The following is a 22,796-nucleotide window of genomic DNA, read 5'->3' on the forward strand; positions in this document are numbered from 1 at the left end:
GCGCAGCTTTGTTTATGTGTATCAAGCGTGCCTCCTCATTTTGTAATTGTGCTTTATTCCCTAAAAATGAGTAAAAGGTGTGAAAAGGAAGCGTCCTGGTGAAGACACTGCAGATTCAGAGAGAAAAAGAAAAGCAATATCGATAAACAGAGGCGGACTGGGTCAAAAATTCTTACCCGGGAAAATTAATAGTGGCCTCATAATATGGTTTATGGCCAAAATCACACCGGCCTCCGGCCCCCCGGGGTTTCCCCGGTAAGGCTTATGGCCAGTCCGCCTCTGTCGATAGAGAAAAAATATGAAATTTTGAAACGCTTTGAGCGAAATGAAAGACCATGTGATATTGCACGTGCTACAGACCTAAATGAGGCAATGCCGAGAATTGCAAAGAATGCAGAGAAAATAAAAAACTTTCATAGCAGGAACAACTCAGTGTAATTAAAATCCATTAGATTAAGACACACAGAATTGGAAGATATAGAACGGCTGTCATCTGTTTGGATAGAAAACCAAACAAAAAACAAGTTTGCTTACGATAGAAGCAAAAGAATTAGCAATATTTTATTACGTAATAGTCGTAATAAAATACTTACGTATTTTGTTACGATTATTTATTGTATTTGGTAATGTTTTGGTTACAAATGTGTGTTCAATCTTGTTTGGTTGGCACCTAACCCTATATTTCCCATAGGGCATGTTGTTTATATTGCACGATTTTGCATTGCACGAGGGTTTCTAGGAACACAACTGTCGTGCTATACGAGGACTGACTGTATATGTTTTTATTTATAAATGTTTTTTAATTCAAAATAGGAAAAAAAAAAAAAAACATATGCTAGTGCCCGTACTGTTCTTACCTTATCAATTAATAATTTTAATGATGATTGTCAACTGGCTGATGAATTTTCTAGTGATGTGGGCAATGTAGGTGACTCATGTTGTTTCATTAGTTGCCTGTATGTTTATCTGTTTAGTTAAATTTTGAACTTAAATACAGCAATACTTCGTTTAGCACAGCTTTAAACAGCACAGGTTTCACTATAGTTCGGTTTCAATTAAGTTTAAGTTGAAAATTTATTGTACATATTAAAACTAATTCAATAGTATAGACATGTACTCTACATATATGCTGTGTTGTCGTAGCCTAGGTACTCATACATACGTGTTGTTCTGCCAACTCTGTTGTCTCACATGCAAGTGTGCCAATAGCTCCCTTCAGGCAGTCAGCGAAACATGCAACAGTGTTCGGTATTCTTTCCTGACGAGATGGCGTGATAGCCTTTAAAACTTTTCATTTCACAATTTATTTTTTATCCCTTTAAATACAAAATGATGAGTCAAAAAAGGAAAAGTAATGAAAGCTGTTGAGTTACTAAGCATAAATGGCTTACATTAGAAAAAAAACTTTATATTATCAAGTGCCGTGAAGGTGATGCATCGTATGCTAATATTGCATGGGAAAATGGAATGAAATTGTTCAGTGTGAACGATTATTCAAAAGAAGGATCAGTATAACAAGTAGGAAATTTCTACAGCATCTGACATGATGAAAGTGATAGCTAAGCAAAGAAGTTCGCTATTGCTTAATATGGAACATCTTTTATTAATATGGATAGAATATTATAATCAAAAGAGAATTCCTTTGAGTAAAAACATCATTCAAGTGAAAGCCATGAGCCTTTATAACACAATGAAGGAAAAAGAAGAAAATGAAGAGAAGACTACAGAAATATTTACAGCCAGATGTGGTTGGTTTTTCCACTTTAAAAACCATGTTGGGCTTCACAATGTTCATATCTCAGGTGGATGTGCAAACAGACACGCTGCTGAAATATTTCCCAGTGAATTGAAAGACATAATTGGAGAAGTGGCTACGAGGACAAACAAATTTTCAATGGTGATGAAACTGGACTGTTCTGGAAAAAACTGCCTTCATGAACATTTTTAGCTGAAAATGAAAAGACTACCTGGATATAAAGCATCAAAAGATTGTTTAACACTTTTGTTGGGTCGAAACCCATCTGGGGATTTTAAATTGAAGCATCTACTCTTGTTCAGAGTAGAAACTCAAGTGCTCTAAAGGGTTGTGTAAAAAGCACTTGCCCACAATTTGGCGATCCAATAAGAAAGGATGGATTACAAGAGAATTGTTTACAGAATGGTTAATGAATTATTTTTTTCCGATGGTTCAACGTGACTGCAAAGATGAAGGGATGGGGTTCAAAATTTTGTTGCTTTTAGACAATGCACCAGGTCATCCACCTGAAATTTCTGATCTCAATGAAAATGTAAAAAGTTATAGATTGGAAAAGACTTAGGATTTGAAACTTTGGACACTGCCAATGTGCAGGACTGCATTGACTCACATGCAAATGACTTTGATGATGCAACTCTAATTGAATTTGATGAAGAAGGAAAACAACACTGAAGTGGCACCAAAAGAATTTTCAACAGAATTGGAGAAAAATTTTCGGGGAATTGACATGGACCTGCGAGGCGATTATGAATGGAGATCCAAATGTTGAATGTAGTATCAAGATACAGCAAATTTTACAAGATGGGATTCAGTGCTACAAAGACCTGTACGCCGAGAAAAGAAGAGAAAACTTCATTATTGATATACCTAAATAAACAATAATGTTTTTTCCTCATCTCTTATGATGTTTTTACCTTTTTATTAATAAAATTTTTTAATTTTTTTTATTTTAAATCCTTTTAATTGGCTTTTAATCCTTTTTCCTTTTAATCCTTTTTCAAGTGCAAATTGTTTATAGATTTATTATAATTTGTTTATATACTGTTTCTCTGGTCTGCATCAATTAAAACCTATTATAATTATACCTCAATCAGCATGGTTTCAAATAACACGGAACAGTTTTGGTACCAATTATCAGTGCTATTAATGTATTATGGATTTTAATATTCAATAAAAATTTTCTTGTATTTAGTGCAACTGGTTATGTAATCTGCATTAGATTACTGGTATTTTCTATACAGTTGGTAAAAATAATCAGCAATATATTTTTAAAAATATATAACATAATTCAATATTGCTTAAAATGTAATATATAACAGTCAGTTTCATAAATAAATGCAAAGATCCTTATTTTCTAGGTGGCTGGGTTCATTGTGTGAGTTTTTCATCTAATGGCAAGAAGTTAGCATGGGTTGGCCATGATAGCACAATTTCTGTAGTTGATTCTACACATGGAATGTCGTAAGTTTTTTTAAAATCTGGATTTAACATTAAAACACACACACACAACAAACACACTGAATTTATGAAAATCATATAGCTTGGTAAATTGGGGAGTTAGTTTGGCTGCCAGTGACTTTCCATTACGAACTCATTAGAAAATTGTGTTCCTTATGGAATTCATTATTTTATAAGGGAACACTTGTTGGTCTAAGGCAGGCCTGGCCAACCCAAATCATTCTGCAGGCCGCCTTGACGAACTACAAATTTTCCGTGGGCCACACATAAAATAAAACAATCCTTTAAAAATAAAAAATCAAATGCCATAAAAATTTATTTTATTCCTTCATCTTTATTTTATATCTACATCGATAGGATATTTGCTTTTCTTTCCAATCACTCAAATTTTTAAAAAATCTACTTCAATATTGGTAGATTCACATGTTAATTGATTTGTTTTTGAAGCTTGAGATTTACTTTTAATAAATTTTATTTTTGAAAAGAAAGTTTCAGAAAAATAGGTAGATCTGAAGGGGGTCAAATTTTTTGTGCAAAGAATCTTAATTTGGGATACTTTTCTGCTGTCACATTATGTGTTGTAAAAGTTGATTTTTAATGTCATAGAGTGAATGTGTTTTAATTCGTTGTACTGTAAATCAATTACTTACGTCTGCAGAGTTTCTGGTTTGAAGAAGGGAGTGAGTTGGGATTTGGGGAAGTACAGACAGCTGGTCTGGTATTATATTTCTCGTTATTTATCGTATCATGCCTAGTGCAGCTAGTGAATAATTTCCCACTGATATAGTCAGTAATATCAGAATCATCTGTTGGGCTGCAAAAAATAATGTGGTAGACCGTATGCAGCCTGCAGATTGGCTAGGCATGATCTAAGGTAATCATCATTTTCATTAGCCATTTTCAATCCACTGCAGGATGAAGGCCTCTTCTGCAAGTTTCCAGTTCCTTCTGTTTTGTTCAATGGCTATCCATTTATTACCCACAAACTCATGAATTTCATCTGTTCATCTCCATCGTTGTCGTCCAGGTTTTCTTCTAGTTCCTTTTGTGTATCATGCTGTAATTTTTTTAGTCCATCCGTCATGTCTTCGAGCTGTGCCCTGCCCAAGAGCATTTTAGTTCTTTAGTTTTGATAAGAATGTCCTTTACTTGAGTTTGCTGCCTAATCCACGTGTTTCTCTTCTTATCTAACACTCTGATTCCCAATATAATTCGTTCCATCCTTCACTGCGTAGTTCTTAGCTTCTCTTCCATTCTTTTGGTGAGTGCCCAACTTTCACTTCCATAAGTCATAGTGGGGAGTATACATTGGTTCATTATTTTATGATTCAGACAAATTAGGATTTTGCTCTTCAGTATGTGACTATATTTCCTGAATGCTATCCATCCAAAATTTATTCTTCTCTCGACTTTCAGCCATTTATCATTATTACAGCTAATAGCTTGTCCCAGATAAGTATATGGCCTTGCCACCGTAGTCTAGTGGTCAGGCGCGCAGGTGTATAAGTACACGTGCCTTGAGTGACCGGTGTTCAAGCCCATGACTGCTGAATACAGTGCTGTTTCTTGTATTATGTCTATCTTGTGAACTCCTCTGACCGTTTGGTCGTCCCGGAGTATAAACAGAAATTTTATTTATTATTTATGACTCCACCTTTTCAATTCCTGCTCCTTCAATTGTTATATCCCTTTCTGTGGTATACTTGTTCATTATTACTTTTGTTTTAGCCATATTCATCTTCAGTCCTTACTAATTCTGCATAACTGATTAAGATATTCCTCTAATTCTTGGCGATCGTGGCTTACGACCACATCTGGAAATCGTAAATGGTTTCGGTACTCTCCATTCACATTGCCTCCTTTCTGCAACCAGACTAATCTTCTGAAAGCTTCCTCAAGGGCAGCAGTAAACAACTTTGGAGATATTGTGTCTCATTGTCGAACTCCTTTCTCGAGATTGTGCAGATTCCACAAGTCTCATTTCTTTCACCAATTCCAAAATTTCCTATAGTTCCCCTTTCTGCACTGTTTTGTCTCTTTCTAACCTTAGCATGGAAGTCCCCCATAATGATAGCATAGTGGGTTTTCTGCTCATCTAGAAGACTCAATTTCAGTGTACATTTCTTCAACCTCTTCATCATTATGGCTCGATGTTGGTGCATAAATCATTATAACCTTTAGCTTGTACCTCTTAGAAATCCTAAGTAGTAGGCTCGACAACCTTGGTGATGTACATTTGTTCAGGCATTGTGTGTGTTATCAGACACTCAGTCTAAAATACTGATGGATCCAATATCTTTCTATTTTAGAAGATTTAGGAGAGGTCCAGTTGGCCTGCCTCCCTAAAATTCTCTCACACACACACCTCGATGGTGTGCATGAGGTACTGAGCTCGGTTAAGCCCTGTTACGTCAATTAGGTGGCAATGAACATGTAGAGTGGTTCTCTTCAAGATGCCTGGTCAGCATGAAGAGGAAAAGACCAAACCCTCCAGCACATGACAAAACAAATGACCCTCACTCCCCAGTAGATTCTGTACCCTCCAGAAAAAGTACATTACAAACCTCTTTAGAAGTTATTGCAGATTGCATTGTGATGAGAATAAACTGGAAACATGGATGTGGATAATCTATCAGGTCATGTTGCTGTAAACAAATTTCATGCAAATGATACTTTGGAATCAGTACACACTATCTTCTCTGGAAGGGACAAAACAAAACAAGACTTTTGTCCACAAAAAACAGTAAGATCAGTACCTCTTGCCACAAAAAACAGTAAGATCAGTACCTCTTGCCACAAAAAACAGTAAGATCAATCTTTAACATCTAAACCTAAGTAATGTTTAAACTCATACAATAGAATTGTACTAGTGCACATTAATGACATTCTACTAATGACAACATTTACAAATTGTGGAGGGAGTGGCAGTACCAACATATTTTCTGTACCCTCAAGACAAATTACATTATAAACCTCTTTAGAAGTTATTGCAGCTTGCATTAAGATGAAAATATACTGAACTTGCATTCGTTTATATTCACACTATTCTATTTTAGCTTTCAAATACAACTCAGTAGTATTATTGTATGATACTCACCAAATAAGCCTACCTCCAGTGTGCTTATTTGGCGATTTCATTGCACAACATCCATTGTGGGTATCTCCTGACAACAAGTAGCCATCTACTTGAGACATTCCTTTCATTCTTTGATGAACACCATTTTACTATTAAATGTCTCACCCCCCCCCACCTGAGCTAGAAGTTTTCTCACCCATTTAACTGTACCCTGACGACAGTAGAAAATAATCTTGCACCCTTGCACCTCTTCTATTTTAGTGTATCCCATCCCTGTGAAAACAGTATCCACTGGTTAACAAGACTTTGCTCAGAAAAATTCTACCCCAAGAGCTAGGGCCGAATTGAGTGAAAAGGCTCTCGTTGTCCTCCTTCCTATTTTGTCTGAGCAGAATTGCAAACACCTATTTCTATCTTAACTCATGACTTTTTCTTAACATTGCTTTGTACTTGTTCATTAAATCCTCAGATCTTCTACTCTTAATATCTTTAGTACCAACATGTACAACAATATTTCCTTTTGTGTTCTGAAAAGATGATAGCAGCTCTGTAATCAACTTTAGCCAGTGGCAGACTTATCCTGGTCCTATAGGATAAGGAGGTGATTATTCCCTTGTATAAGGCAATGGTCAGGCCACACCTTGAGTACTGTATACATGTCTGGAGGCCTCATTTAAAGAAGGATGTAGAGCTGCTGGAACGAGTACAGAGAAGGGCAACAAGATTAGTGAATGGAACAAAGGGGTACTCTTACAAAGAAAGGCTTAAGTTTTGCAAATTACAGTGTCTGGAGACTAGGCACCAGCAAGGTGATCTGATAGAGGTGTATAAAGCCTTAAATGGTTTGAACATGCTCAATGCTGATGGGATTCTTCCTCTTGCTCAGAATAAACACCTGAGAGGGCATAAATTCAAATTGAGGAAAGACAGATGTAGGATAGCCGTGCGGAAATTTGCCTTTAGCCAGCGGGTAGTTGGTTGGTGGAACAGACTTCCATCCCTTGTCGTGGAAGTTGATAGCCTAAATAAATTTAAGGCTCAGGTGGACAGGTATTTCGAATGAATGGAGGGGTGAAGTGGGTTTTTTTTTGGCTGATGCTGCATAAGCTTGCTTTCTTGCATCATATGCCTCTACTAATGCTAATGCTATTCCACCTGTTCTTTTTGCACAATATATTTCCTGTTTCCTTGACAGTTGAGTCACCTGCTCTGGCTACTTTCTGTTGGATCAGTCTCTTTTGCCGAGAATGTAATTAGGTTGTCTGCTTCTGGAGCATGGGATCGGGCATTTGGCTCGGCATCTGAGTGCTGGATGGACCCCTCTCCTGTGATCCTTCGAAAGCATCAACCCTATTCTTCAAGCCCTCATATAAGATAGTCAGAATGCTGAATTTGCAATTAACCTCATGCTCTTTGCAACAAATGCACAAAGGCATCCCCCAATGGTTGTGTCATGTCCTGCTGAAGGTATCTTGGCAAAAAAGAGAACAAGTAATGGATAAAATAGCCCTAAGTTTTAGAACTACCCTCGGAATTTCACTCCTGCACCAGAGCTGTTTGCAGCATGATTTTACTCAAAATTTACTTTAAAAAAATGCACGAAACTAAGAGATATGAAAATAATAATGCTATTTGTTTATGCTATGTACTTGTTGTTTATAGTTTATCATGGAGTGTTTTGTGTAGTACAGGAATACCTCGCATAGCGCAGTATCGAACAGTGTGGGTTTCGCTATAGTGGTGTGGTTTACAAATTGAAAAAAAATTAACTGCGTTACGCACCAATACATTGTATGTATTATAATGTCCGCACGTAGGCCGATGCGTTATGGATTCAAGACCATTCTGACTGTTGTCGAAACTCCCATTATATTGGACTCTGCAGCATTCACACATTATTAAATACTAGATTCTGAGAGCTGAGGTCGTTGAATGTGCGTAAGCTGTACAAATATTTTTCGCCATGTATTTTTATTAAAGATTATTTTTTAAAAATGTTACACCTTTATACGCAAATATGAGTGGAAAGAAGAAATGTGATGGCACTGAGTGTTCTTCTAGATCCAAACATCGAACGAGGTATGAAAGTAAGGCAGGCATTGAAAAATGACATTCGATGCTATAAAGAGATGTATGCAGATAAAAAGGTGTGCAAACTAAGCTGATCACTTATTTTTAAACATAAAAATACAGTACATACTTCACTTATATTCTTTTGGTATGTATATACTGCAATAAAAATCATTTCTACTGTACTTATTAGTATTTTTAATTTTTATCATTTTAATTTCTTTTTTTTGCAAGAACTTCGTGTGCATCAATTTATAATAAACAAACACCTATATATTTTTGCAACTTTGACCCATATAATCAAACTGTCGGAATGCATTACATTAAAATACATACTAATAATACCTCGATCGGTGTGGTATTATTCACATAACGCGGTATTTTTTTGGCATGAATTACCCGCGTTATGCGAGGTATTCCTGTACATGCCAATGCTCTTATGTTTTAAATAATGCTACTGCCTTTATAATTTATGAATAAAAAGAAAAAAATATGACAACTGATGTGATTTGAACCTTCACATTACTTATTTACTATAAGTAGACCACTATGCTACAAGTTTCTGATTACGAGATGATATTTGTGCTGAAATCACAGATACCAAGACTATGAATATTAAGTTGTAACTTAATAAATCTGTAGCTAAATTTAGATATAAGCTAACAGATGTGACTGTGTCTATTAATACTATTTATTGAACACAGTTATGTTAATCAACTAAAAAGACAAACTTTTATGAAAAAAGTTATCCATATTGTGGAGTTCAAAATTCTTTGACTGCACTTTCCCACTAGTTCAATAAACATCTCAGTCACATGGTACGATAGCTTTATGACTATGATGAGTTATGAACTCATCATCAATAATAATTGAAGCTGAACTATTGTTAATATTTAGATTAATATTTGTATTGGCTTGCATTTTAAACATATTAACATATTTAAACATAGAAATAACTTAGGCTTAATGATTAATTAGAAAATCTGCACTTATTGATTTCAGAATCTTTTCATGAAAGTTTGCTTGAACTTCTTTTTAGGGTAACAACAGTTAAAACACAGTTCTTGCCCTACTTGACATGTGCCTGGGCTTCAGAGGGTATTATTGTTGCTGCTGTAAGTGAATAATTTGGTTACTATGTGTTATATGTATAATATTAAAATTTTTTTTAAAAGTATTTGTGAAGAACAATTAAGTTTGAGTAGTGTTGTGAATAACTGAAAAGAGTAAAATATTGTTAATTATCAGTGCAAAAATGGAATACATAAATAGGGTCCCGTATCTAGTACTAGTTGAATTTGATTTATCATCTCTTTATTAAATAAAAACTTATTAATAGTTTTACTTTATTATATTGGTAGTGTTTTGTTCAAGTCATATATATGAAGTGGATAAAGTACCTGCCCGGCAACCCAAAGGTCGCGGGTTCGATTCCCGCCTCGGGCTTGGATCAAAGTACTGCAAAAACCTTGGGAGGTGCAATATGGCCACAGAAGCCGATGCGCCAACAACTATCAAATCAAAAAAAAAAAAAAAAAAAAAAAAATCATATATATGAGAGAGAGAGAGAGAGAGAGAGAGAGAGAGAGAGAGAGAGAGAGAGAGAGAGAGAGTTAAAATTTAGAGATTTTCCTCTTCAATCAGGGTTAAGCAAGAAATTTGCATCTTGGGAATCCATTATATAAAGGCAGAATAAAGGGTTAGATTTGGAACCCCCCCTCCACCAAGAGACATCACTGAAATACAGAGTTGCATAAAATAGGTCACTTATGTTCTGTGAAGAATATAGCCTCTGTTGGAATCAATTTACTTTATTTCTTGTGAAGCCATGTCAGCCACATACATATGACCATATTAGGTCACATACAGAGGTGGACTGGCCATAAGACTTACTGAGGGAATCTGGCCAGAGGTCGATGTGTGATTTTGGCCATAAACAATATGATGTATGGCCATAATCACTAGTATGAGGCTGCTACTAGTTTTTGCAGGTAAAAATTTTTTCCTAGCCTGCCTCTGGTCACACATGAAATATTTTGTGATTAATTTATTTTGCATGCACTGTGCAATAAACTTCAAATTGAAAAGACTGAAGAACCTGAGATTGAAGCGACTGAAACAAATTATGCCAAAGGAGATATGATTTTACAGGCAAATTGGGACTGAAAATAGATGTAGCAAGAAACATTACTCAGTTTGAGGTGTTTCCATTATTTTATGAAGTCATCATAAATCTTATTGTAACAGAAACAAACAGATATACCAAACAGAAAATTCAAAATACCTGAGCTTTGCGGTAGAGTCGTCATCTTATTGCCTGCACTGTAATCTTCAGCCTTTCATGTGTTTAGAGTGTTTTGGTCAACATCACAGATCTACATAAGAATTTTTAAATGATCAACAGTTACTTATTTATTTTTTATCATAGTGCCATGCAAATTTCACTAGATGGGGGCTACACGTTTCAAAAATAATCTAAATTCTCATTAATCGTCAGTGCTATACAGCTGACACAGAAATGACTGAAACATAGGATGCCAGTCATATATGTGTGATGCTGTGCCTAAAAAAAATCTAATGTTGTCGAACAATATGGCTTATGTGGCAGTCAACATGTTAAAGCATTTTTTATTTATTTCTTTTTTTTTTGCACTTCATAAAAATGTATGTTGTTTTTTAGATGACCAATATTTAGAGTGCTAAATACAGTATTTTTAAATCAGAAATTTTGAACTAAAGAACCTGTGGATTAGGCACTAGAGCATTTGCTAATAATTATAGTCTGAAACAACAAATATTGACAAACTTAACTGCCAACTGTGCAGATTTACAACAGAGAATTTGCTTTTCTTGCTCAATTTGATACTTTTCCATCTTACTATTGTTAATATAGTAAAAATGTAGGTTTTTGCAAAGACACTGAGAACATAAATAAAATAAATATATAAAACTGCACTGATATTGAATTTTTTTAAAAAAAATTCATATTTCAACTTATTTTTGTTGATGAATTGGCTGTCATGTGCTGTGGTAATCTGGTTGCACATTAGAAATATCACAGTACTTGTGCATTGCATAGCTAATTAACATTGCATTTCAGAAATGCAGAAAAAATATCAAATAATTTCAGATGACATTTATGCAGAATTTTCCACATATTGTGAAATCTGAATAGGAAGCACATTTGACAGTTTGTCTTGTTTACCGTATGCAGCTATGATCTCTCAATTTCAAGTCGCAGGAAACGTGATGGAATCAGCTATTTACAAACAAATAAATATAATAACAGTGTTCAGTGCATAGAAAGAATTGGGGGGGGGATGTATATCTTGGTGACAATGTTATTTGTGCTGAATGTTTATTTGAATATTTTGTCAAACATCATAAGCTTCCATGAGTTTGGTTGCTCATGCAGGTATTGTTGTTCAGAAATATATTAGTAGTGAAATGCTAAAAAATATGGTTGTCGAAGAACAAGAACAATGGGTATTTTTAGTAAAACTGCATTTATACTGATGACCTTTAAAAAATGTGATATTCTTGATAGAGATGGCAGAAATCTAAGTAATTCCGAGCTATATCCATTTTGTAATAATAAATGTGATAAAGGATCTTATTAATTTTTTATATATGAATAAAAATTAATTAGATCGTAAAATTTAAAAAAAAAAAATTAACAATCTTGCTTTTAGTGCTAGCATTGGGAAGGTGACTTTCCAGTTTTAGATATCTTTTGAACAACCCGAGAACATGTGGGATTCTTTTAAAATAACTTTTAGGCACTTGATAATCTGGATAATATGCCTCCCTATTATCCATTTAGTTTTATTATCATGATCAAATCCAACTCATAATCCAAAAGTTTTGAAAGAAGACAAATTGACGAGCTCATGAAAAAATAACTTCTGAAAAAGTTGCAAATTTCTGGTAAAATCAATCTTAAATAGCAAAGCAAGCTCATAATTTTAGGAAAGTTATTCTCAATCATGCAGAAAGTCAGTTCATTTTTCTGTCTCTTATGGCTTTTAATGAAGTAATTTGCTTGTTTCTTTTTAAATTTTATGCCAGTTTTTGAAAATGTGAACGTAACTCTTCAATCCAACATAACTCATATCTGCGCATGCGCACATGCACACACACAACTGTGTTCATTACTCCCAGATACATTTAAGAATGTTAAGTGCAAGTTTATTTTTCAACAGTTTTCAAATCTTTCATTTTGGAAGTTGATTATCATACACACTAAAGCAGGAAGATCTGACTTAATCATAGGCATTTTTAGTGCTAACATCACAGAGAGTCTGAAATAGGTGGAGAAGATTTTGTTCTATTGTTCAGTGTGGAAATACTTTGGCCTCATGTGGCATAGTACACAAGTTCCAATTGCAAAATTTTATTTTTATAAATGATGATATAGTATATAGATTGTTTGGTGTTGCATCATTTTCAAATTTGAAATTATTGTGGAAAGTTTTCTAGTACTTCTTGGTATCATTATAGATAAAGGAATAGATAAAAAAAATGTTTTGTATCAGCAGCAGAAAGAATTGATATAGTGACCCTTGGTTGGTGGGCTGAAAAGTACACAAGGGAGCTTTAAGTATAAATTATACAGATCATACTTGGCATTTTAAAAATTCATCTTAGTAGTGCTGAGTATGAGAGAATATTCAGTCAGGTTAGAAAAACAAAAACTAATCTCAGATCTTTTCTTTTTCTTTTTGGCGAAGTTTTGGAAATACTTGTGACAGCCTAGTCTAGACCGCAGGGGCATTGATATGAACAAAGCTTTGACTGAACATATCTGATGATGGGTCAAGTCTGTAACAATGTCTTGAAGCAATCAAACTCAGTTGATATCTACTAGAATATCTACACAGAAAAATGCATTGACTGCACTAACGTGTAAAAAGCTACTCTAATGGTAAAGAATTATAGCTTATTTTAATATAGTAAAATGTTGTTAACACAAACTCGGTTTATACAAAGTACTCATTTATATGTAGCACATACCATTCCTGAAATGATAGGTTTTCTATGTAAATATATTCATTTATTACAAAATTTGGTTAATATATATTACAAAGTTCATTTTCACCTTGTCAGAAATAAATATTGTTATTTTGTATATTTAATACAAATCTTGGCACTCCCTGCTTCTCGAAGGATGACACTGACGTTTTAGAAATTAATTTTGTGTAAACAAAACCAGTTTGTGCTACAACATAAGTGCACTTTGAAAAACTTTTTGAAGAATGAGCTGTTAAATTAACAAAAAAATAAATACGTTTTTTCTGAGTTGGAATGTCTTGGATGCTATGTTGATACTAAATTGGAAAGTCTTGGATGCTATCTGTAATCTCGTTATATCTTGAGACAGTATTGCCTCATGTGTAATAATTGACTGCTTCAGAAAGAGTGGCTTTGGAGAGAATATCATTGAAAAAAATGTTCCAGCAGATGAATGTGATAGCAACTTTGAGGAATGGAGGAATTTGCAGGAGCATATGGATTTCGTTGGTGAATTTGAAGAGTTTTTGATGAAGGTGATTGATGAAGTTGGTACCACAGCAGTGCCAACACCAGAAGAGCTGCTGAGCAAGCAAAATTATGCTGTTTTTTTTTTTTTTTACCAGTGAAAGTGAAGCGCACACACACTCACTGCCATCTAAAAAAAGATGCCCAAAATGCATTGAGCATAATAAAGAGCGTGCAGTAACATTTGATAAAGAAACAACTATTGCATTTGATAACGTCTATGCTGTAGTTAAAAATGCATATAGGACAAAAACTGTAACCAACATTGTATTCTTTCTTTAAATTAGATTAATTTATTAAAAAGTTAATGACTTGTCTCCTTTTATATTAAGATTGTAATTCTTTTCACTGTGATATTAAAATATTGTATATACAAAAATATATACTGTACAATATTTTCATTTCCATTAATTGCTTTTCTCTTAGTTTATCTTACAAATAAAATAATCTTTAAAAATTGTGTTATCCCTATTACTGTATTGTTAGACAAGGATTTTGTTATAATTTTTATTTTATTAATTTAAATTTATTTTTGAGATTATTATTATTAGATATATAGTATGTACAAAAAAGGTGGTGAAATTTTGACACTTTGGGGACCTCGTTACTACAAATCTTGTTATTACAAAATGTGAAAATTTAGGTCTCTTGAACTTTGTATTAATGAGATTTGACTGTATACGGTGTGTATTATCCCAGTTAAATTTAATTTTTAGTGCAGTATGAACCTTTTAAAAAACCTACTTTTTTCACAAAACTCATGTTATCCTCTTGTTCTTTTGGGAATTACCTCGGGGTTTTTTTTTTTTGTAAAAATCCCGTTATGGGCTGAAATCTCCTGCTTACGAATGCCCGATCTCCGGTTTTTTGAAAGTCAAAAGCTGCCAACTATCTTTAAATCTCACAGTGATATATTTAATCTCAAGAGATTAAAAAGTGTCCATTCTCAACAAAAACATCCTCTCATTGAACATTCCATCTTCTCCAAGGCTGAACAGTTCAACCAGTTTTGATCAAATGTTAGGATCATGCTCATTGTATTTTTTGACTCCAGGTCATTTATGACCTGGAGTCAAAAAATATTCATTCATTATGACCTTCCCACATAGTCAAACAACAAACCAGGCATACTACAAAACAATTTTACAGCAATTGCACAATGTTGGTTATAGAAAATCACCGTAAAGGCTATCTTCAGGAATTGGCGAAATACTCAAAATATCATAATTAAATATTTCTGCAAACTCATCACTCTTGAAACCATTCAAGAATTGTTTGACCTTTTAAGTACTCCTCCGCTGTGGTCTCTTGTCTGCCATATTTTCTAGATTTAGCTCCCTATGATTATTTATTTATTTTTAGTTTCCCAAACTTATCCCCACCCCACCTACCCCAAAGATCAGAGACTTACAATCACTGAGAAAATTATTCAGAACATAATGCAGAAACTTGCCAATTCTAGTAGAAATCTATTTGGAACTCTTCAAAGGAGATTCATCTGAATAGCCAGTTAGTGTTATAATTCCCAAATATTGGTTCAATTCCTGAACTTTTTATCACCCTCACTCTCGTAATATTCAATTATTAGCTTAATCGAATATCTTGGTTAATCTTATCTTAGTTCCTGGCATGATTCAATTGTTTTATCCTTCCCAAAAACCTGGTAAAGATCACTCATATCCACACAACTTATTATCAGTCAAATAGCTGTTTTGGTAAAAATTTGGAAAATTTATATGATATTTCCAGCTTAAATGACACCTCGAAACCCAGAATATGATTAACATAAACCTGCGTGTATTCTGCAAGAATAGATTGTTGTTAAACTTCATGGTGAAGCAGATTTAAATACACACTTGGTAATGGTATGCATTAATATTCAACAGCTTTCGACACAACCTAGTGCTGTGCCATAGTGACCTGTTATACTCTTGGACTGTGAGGCCACATATCTTGCTTTCTGCAAAACTTTTCACACAGAAGAACATTTTAAGGTGTTTTTCTTTAAAAATGCCTGAAATTTTCTATACTGTGATGGAGCATTTTGAAATCAAAATGATTTATTCAGTATTTTTATAGAAGGAGTACCATGAGGTCCTATGCTCGGTGCTGTTGTCAGTGCAATGTCTCACTTATGAGCTCTTTTAGTAAAAACCTGGGAAATATGGCACATGACCAGCTTAAATGATAACTTGAACCCAAAATGTGATTAACATAAATCTGCTTTGATTTTGCAAGAACATATTAAATGGGAAGCGTTCAAGGAAGTAATCTTGAAGTTACTAGGCTTTTTGTCCTGACAAAGAAATACTGTTCAAGGTTTCGGCCGGAATGGATGTCAGATGATCTAATGAGACTCATGGCAGAGAAGAAAATGCATGGGATACATATAAATTAACAGGTGGCACAGAAGCCTATGATAGATATAAGCTGATCTGTAATCAAGTTACAAAGGAGGTTAGGCAGGCGAAGGCAGATTAAGAGAAATGTTTGGCAAAGAATGCAGAGAAAAACTGCAAAGAGTTCTTTACTTATAAACTCTAGAAGGAAGGGGATGAATGAGATTTGTCCACTTGATATCGACGGTTCGACTGTTGAGGACCCTGCTCAGGTTTTTTTTTTTGGTTTTTTTTTAGGAGCATTAGCAACTAAGGCCATATTGCTCCGGGATATGCGGTGGTCATTCCCTGACCTTTCCGCATCCTCCGTATTTGGTGGTGACGGGCTCGAACCCCGGTCTAATCAAGAAGCGTGTGCTATACACTGCTGCTCCTTCCCACCTGGCTACGGAGGTGCCTCCCTGCTCAGGTAACTGACAAACTGAATGAGTATTTTGCGCGCGCGCACATATTCAGGGAGGGGAATGCCAGATGATTATCAAACTCTGGCAGGGAGCTAAATGATTTTGTAATAACTGAGAGCAAAGGGGAGGAGAAATTGTTGAAGTTAAACATAAGAAAGGTGCCTGGGGTGGATGGGATTTATCCAATTATATTAAAGGGGGCAGCAAAGGAAGTAAGCAAACTCTTAGCTATAATTATGAGAACTTCCTTGGACTTGGGGGGGGTTCATATGGACTGAAGATGTGCAAAAGTAACCCCAATTCACAAAGGGTGACATAAGTAATTACGGAGCAGTTAGTTTAACTTCTGTTCTGGGGAAATAAATGGAAGCATTGGTTACAGAAGCTCTACAGGATCATTGAGACAAGACTTGCAGTTATAGTTCATACGCAGCATGGGTTTGTTAAGGTTATCATTGCAGAATCCAATTTGATTGGATACTACAATGATAGGGTCCTAAGCTGGATATCATCATTCTTCTCTTTCTTGGTGATTCCCTTTTACTTCTGACTCTCTCTCTCTCTCTCTCTCTCTCTCTCTCTCTCTCTCGGTAAATCGAGATTTTATTTATTGATTTTTTTTTATGCTTGTGCAGCAAAAACCTCAGGCTTCCTTCCACCATATAGCTAATAATAATAGTATTGATGAAGGTATATCAGGCTTAATGTCCAAGTTTGCATATGATAAAGGTTGGTAGGGTTGTTAATGATGCTAATGACAGTATGCTACTGCAGCAGGATCTAGAAAAGTTGAGGATGGGCTGAGAGGTGGCAACTGAAGTTTAATGTTGACAAATGTAAGCTACTGCATATGGGTAGCTGTAACCCCAGCGTAACGTATCAACTGTGTGGTACTAAACTCAGGGTGGTAGAGAATGAAAAAGACCTGGGGGTAATTGTGCAGTCAGACATGAAGTTTTCTGAGCTGTGCAGATGGTCTACAAGAGTTTTATCAATGATATACAGGAATTTTTCTAGCAGGGATAAGGAGGTGATGATCCCCTTGTATAAGGCAATGGTCAGGCCTCACCTTGAGTACTGTATACAGGTCTGTAGGCCTCATTTTAGGAAGGGTGTAGAGTTGCTGGAACGAGTACAGAGAAGGGCAACAAGACTGGTGAGGGGAACAAAGGGGTACTCTTATGAAGAAAGAGTTTAAAGTTCTGCAAATTGCAGCATCTGGAGACTAACCACCTGCAAGCTGGTCTGATTGAGGCCTTGAATGGTTTGAGCAGGCTCAATGCTGATGGGATTCTTCTTCTTGTCCAGATTAGGCGTTTGAGGGGACATAAATTCAAAATGTATAAAGTTGTAAAATAGATGTGCGAAAATTTGCCTTTAGCCAGCGAATGATTGTTTGCTGGAACAAACTTCCATCTGTCGTAGAAGTTGACAGCGTAAATAAATTCAAGGCAGAACTAGACAAACATTTGGTGTTAACGGATGGGTGAAATGGTAAGGTTTTTTTTTTTTTTTGTCATATAAGCTTGCTTTCTTACATTGTATACCTCTACTAATGTTAATATTGCAGACTTAAGATTAATGAGAATCAAATGTTAATAATGCATTAGTAAGAAATGAGTACTTGATTATGGTCTACTATTAGTATTACCAAATGATGCAAGTAAAAAAAAAAAGTTATATAGCATAAGAAAAAAAAAAAAAAATCTACCTATAATAATTTAATTAGTTCTTGCTTAAATCTATTCATATTATCCGCTTACATCTCACTAGATGGAAATTTGTTTGAACAAACAACTACCTGCTGGAAACAATTTCCCTTACAACCATCTTTTTTTCCTTACATTTTCCTTACATCATCCTTTTTTCAGTTTATTCACTCGCATATATTTTGTTTAAACAAATGTAAGGATGTCATCAGCGTTTAGCTTACTCAGTTCATTCATAGCCATGAACAGCTCACTGCAATATGTAGAACTGAAATCTTTCTTGTTAAAAGTACCATTTTATTCCTTTCAATAATCTCATTTCTTCTCTTTCCTTCACTTCACCATTACAACAGATCCTCATCATTCCTAAAATGAGGTTTCCAGAACTATATGCAGTACTCAAGATGAGGCCTAACCATCACCTAACACAACAGGATAGTCACATCCCTAACTTTGCCTGCAAAATTCCTGTACAGTATTGACAAACCCCCAGCCCTAGATGAGTTGCCCTAGCAGCTCATCTGCACTGGTGAGGGAACTTCTGAGGGCACAATTCCCTTGCATTCCCAACCCAGTGTGGCACCAAACAGTTTGTTATTCTAGGATTACTGCTACCCATGTTTAATAGCTTTCATTTTTCAATGTTAAATTTCCATTGCCACTTCTCAACCTGTCTACCTCATTTATCATGCTCTTGTTTTTTTCCTTGCATTTTCCTTACATTTTCCTTACATCATCCTTTTTTTCAGTTTATTCACTCGCATATATTTTGTTTTAAACAAATGTAAGGATGTCATCAGCGTTTAGCTTACTAAGTTCATTCATACCTGGTTAATCATTACTCACCCTTATCATCTGCCATCTTAGATATTGAGCATAATATACTTTCATCAATATCATTAATGAATATTGAATGCAAAAGTGGGACCAGCACTGAATTGATGGGGGATGGGGGACTCCACAAACTCAGACATTTGTCTGAGAAGAGCAGTGCCCAGTGCTAACCACTGTCTTCTTCCACTTATCTACCTCTTTATCCATAGTGGTAACTTGTCTCTAATGTCACTGCTGTATTTTGTATGAAAGTCTTTTATGCAGAATATTATCATAACCTTATTTGATATATAAATATGTGATATCAATGAAATTAGTTTTTGCATCCAGTTCTTTTGTTGCTACATTATAGTATCAAGTCAGATGGGTCAGACAAGATTGTCCCTTAACAAATCCTTGCTCTGACCTCCATATAACTGCATTCCTGACTAGGTGATCCAGCATTACTTCTTTAACTAATGACTTATTTTTTCTGAAGTTAATTTTTACTTCACCCTTTGATCCCCCTTGGTGAATTGGGGATACTTTTTCATATTTCCAGCCCATAGGGACCTTCTCTGAATCTGAAGATACTCTCATTATTATTTCTAAAGGTTTGTTTACCTGTTTTTTTTTCTCTCTCTTAATATAATTGGAGCAATCTAAGGTGTTCCTTGAGTGGTTTGATGTGTCGGTAAACTGTTGTTTGAATATAATAAAACGCTCAGAACCTATGTTGGTATTATTATGTTTTTTTCCAAATTGGAAATATGTACATAATGGAGTCAAATGTTTCGTGATATTTTCTTACTTCTTTACTGACTGCAAAGACAGTAACTGAGGGTTATGGAATTCTTAGAATTTTTAAGTAAAATTAAAAGTTTTAGTAAATCAAACTTAGATCTAAAACAAAGAATTTTGTTTTAAGGTTAATTTTATAGAGTAAATAACAATAATGCTTAAAAATGGCTGGTGTGATAGTTTTTTACAAGTCATTGGTGTTTTCTACCATTAACTAAGGGTCTGATGGGAAAGTTAGTTTTGTGTGCTATCATATTTCTGACAGTATTGGATGTTCAGGATTTTATGGTAGAAGTGTTTGTAAGTGGTGGCATTAACTTTATTCTGTGTGAAGAAGAGTAATAATTTTGTTTTCATCTTTTTAACGATCCCATTCGCCCCAGGCACTGCCCAGCATAACTTTCCAACCCATGAGCTGGGGTCAGGGTACCATTGCTTTTTGCTTTGATCTCTTTGTCTGTATTCTCTCCTTTTATAATTTATGATCCTCCCTTGTGCCATTAAATCTGCAATACAGCAGCTTGATTGCATTATTCACAATACTCATTTGTGTAAATATTATGTGACTAATGTTTTGTCACAGCAAAAAAGAGAATAGTGCCTGTCTTGCACTGAATGTATATGTTTCAAACTTTTAATATAATTTGGTGGAAGTGCATGATGAGTACTCTAGTGGGGAAAGTACTGGTACTGTTTAATTTATTAGGATTGTCTATAGTTACCTGTTATAAATTCTATTTAGAGCAAAGGGAAATTCACAGTTCCATGTTCATTTTAATAATTCTTGAAAGCATATGTACATAGATGAATAACTTGGCATTGGAAACTAGACTAAATGATGGCTATAATAGTTCGAATATAAGAAATTGCAAAATCCTTATATAATCCTAGCCATGTTTATTGCATATTCAACTGCAAAAAAAGTGGTAAATTACCATACTCCTTTATGAAGCTTTGCTGAATGCAAAACCTACAGGACCATGTTACATCATTCTTATTGTTATATATATGCATTTCTGAGGCTTCAATTATGTTTCTGGTATTCCTTGTTTATTTATAATTCTGTAACTATACTGTGGTTTTCTGTAAATGTACATTTGGAAGCATGGGTTTGCTGTAAGATGTTGATAATTTCAAAATTTAAGAAAATTCAATTGTTGTTTAGTATTTTTATATATCACATTTTTTTCAGCAAATTAAACTAATATCATATTTAAAACATTTACCTGTTTAGTTTAGTCCGCAACATCAGAATAGTAAAACCTAAAACAGACACATGTAGAAATTTATTGTGCACATGTGTCTGTTTTAGGTTTTGCTATCAAAAATTGTCCTCCCCTGACTGCCAATTCATACTCCTCCACCATGGGATTTGCATATCCCAATGTGCGACTTTTCCTTTCAGAAATGGAATAAAAAAGCAATACCTGCAACAATCGTCCAATAGTTACATGCAGAGCACAGAATTCAATTTCCTGACTATATTCCAATATACACAGATGGTTCAAAAACAGACACTGTAGTGGGAGCAACAGCTGTTTCCCAGATATAACTTTAACACAGCAGCTACCGAAAGAGTGCAGTGTATACACTGCAGAATTATACGCAATAAAAATAGCCTTAACTCATGTACAAGATAAGCATTACATGAGAAGTGTAATATATACATATTCCTTGAGTTCCTTACAAGCCATGCAAAACATAGGTACATCCAAACACCCAATCCTTTGGCACATACGGCAAATACTAACTGACTGCGCCAGAAATGAACAAGATACTTTTTTCTGCTGGATCCCAGGACATACAGGGATTGCTGGAAACGAAGCAGCAGACAAGTCAGCAAAAGAAGCCATACTACAGATTGGAGAAGATATAACAGTGCCGTATTCCGATTACAAGTCTGCGATATGGTGTATTTGCCAGTTGCAATGGCAAGACACTTGGAATCAGCAAACTGCAAACAAATTATACCAACCAAAGCCGAATATTGAAAACAGGATTTCTAGCAGTCCAAGGTCGAGAAAAGAAGAAACAGCACTCACTAGGCTAAGAATCGGGCATACCCATATTACACACTCATTTTTGTTGCGAGCAGAGGAACCACCACAATGCCAGACTTGTAACACCATTCAATCAGTTCAACACATATTAATAGACTGTCTTACATATGCAAATGAGCGTAAACAAGCCTTCAAAGATATTTATGACTCACATGACCCATAAATATCTTTGAAGTTAACACAGTTAATACATTTCAGAAAACCCTACCCAGTCATTTCCTGACTGGCTAGGATTTTCTGAAATGTATTAACTGTATTCTAAATGAGGGAAGAAAGGAGAGAGAGAGAGAGAGAGAGAGAGAGAGAGAGAGGAGAGAGAGAGAGAGAGAGAGAGAGAGAGAGAGAGAGAGAGAGAGAGAGTGATTGCGTTTTTAAACATTCAAGAATGTTATAATTACATCAGTTAAAGTGTTTAGATAAAAGGCTCTTTACAATGAATTTTAGTAGACATTTTTGTTTTCATAACCTGCCTGTTATGGCTCAACAGATATTTTCAGTTTAAAAAAGAGCTCTCTCTCTTAACCAAAAGGTTGGGAAACACTGTTTTTGCTGTAAAGTGTGACTTAAAACTTTCCTGTATAATACATTCACTCTAATTTTGTTTTACCTAGAGTTTCTCAAATCAGGAGTACATTGAATGAAGTTATATGATTTAACTATTCATTCTGATTAAAAATTTCCTTTCAGTTGACATCATGTGCCAGGCCCACCT

General features: G+C 34.9%; 1 protein-coding gene across 1 annotated transcript in view; it reads left to right on the forward strand.

Annotated features, from left to right (window-relative positions):
• Arpc1 (Actin-related protein 2/3 complex, subunit 1A) overlaps positions 1 to 22,796 on the forward strand; it is a 340,336-nt gene that overhangs the window by 203,010 nt on the left and 114,530 nt on the right. Inside the window, 2 exon segments of the mRNA XM_090377047.1 lie at positions 3,115 to 3,217; positions 9,400 to 9,475. Of these exon segments, the coding sequence (XP_090233173.1) occupies positions 3,115 to 3,217; positions 9,400 to 9,475 (179 nt within the window).

Source organism: Mastigoproctus giganteus, chromosome 7, assembly GCF_048544385.1.
Source record: "Mastigoproctus giganteus isolate SK-2022 chromosome 7, ASM4854438v1, whole genome shotgun sequence".
Lineage (NCBI taxonomy): Eukaryota > Metazoa > Arthropoda > Arachnida > Uropygi > Thelyphonidae > Mastigoproctus > Mastigoproctus giganteus.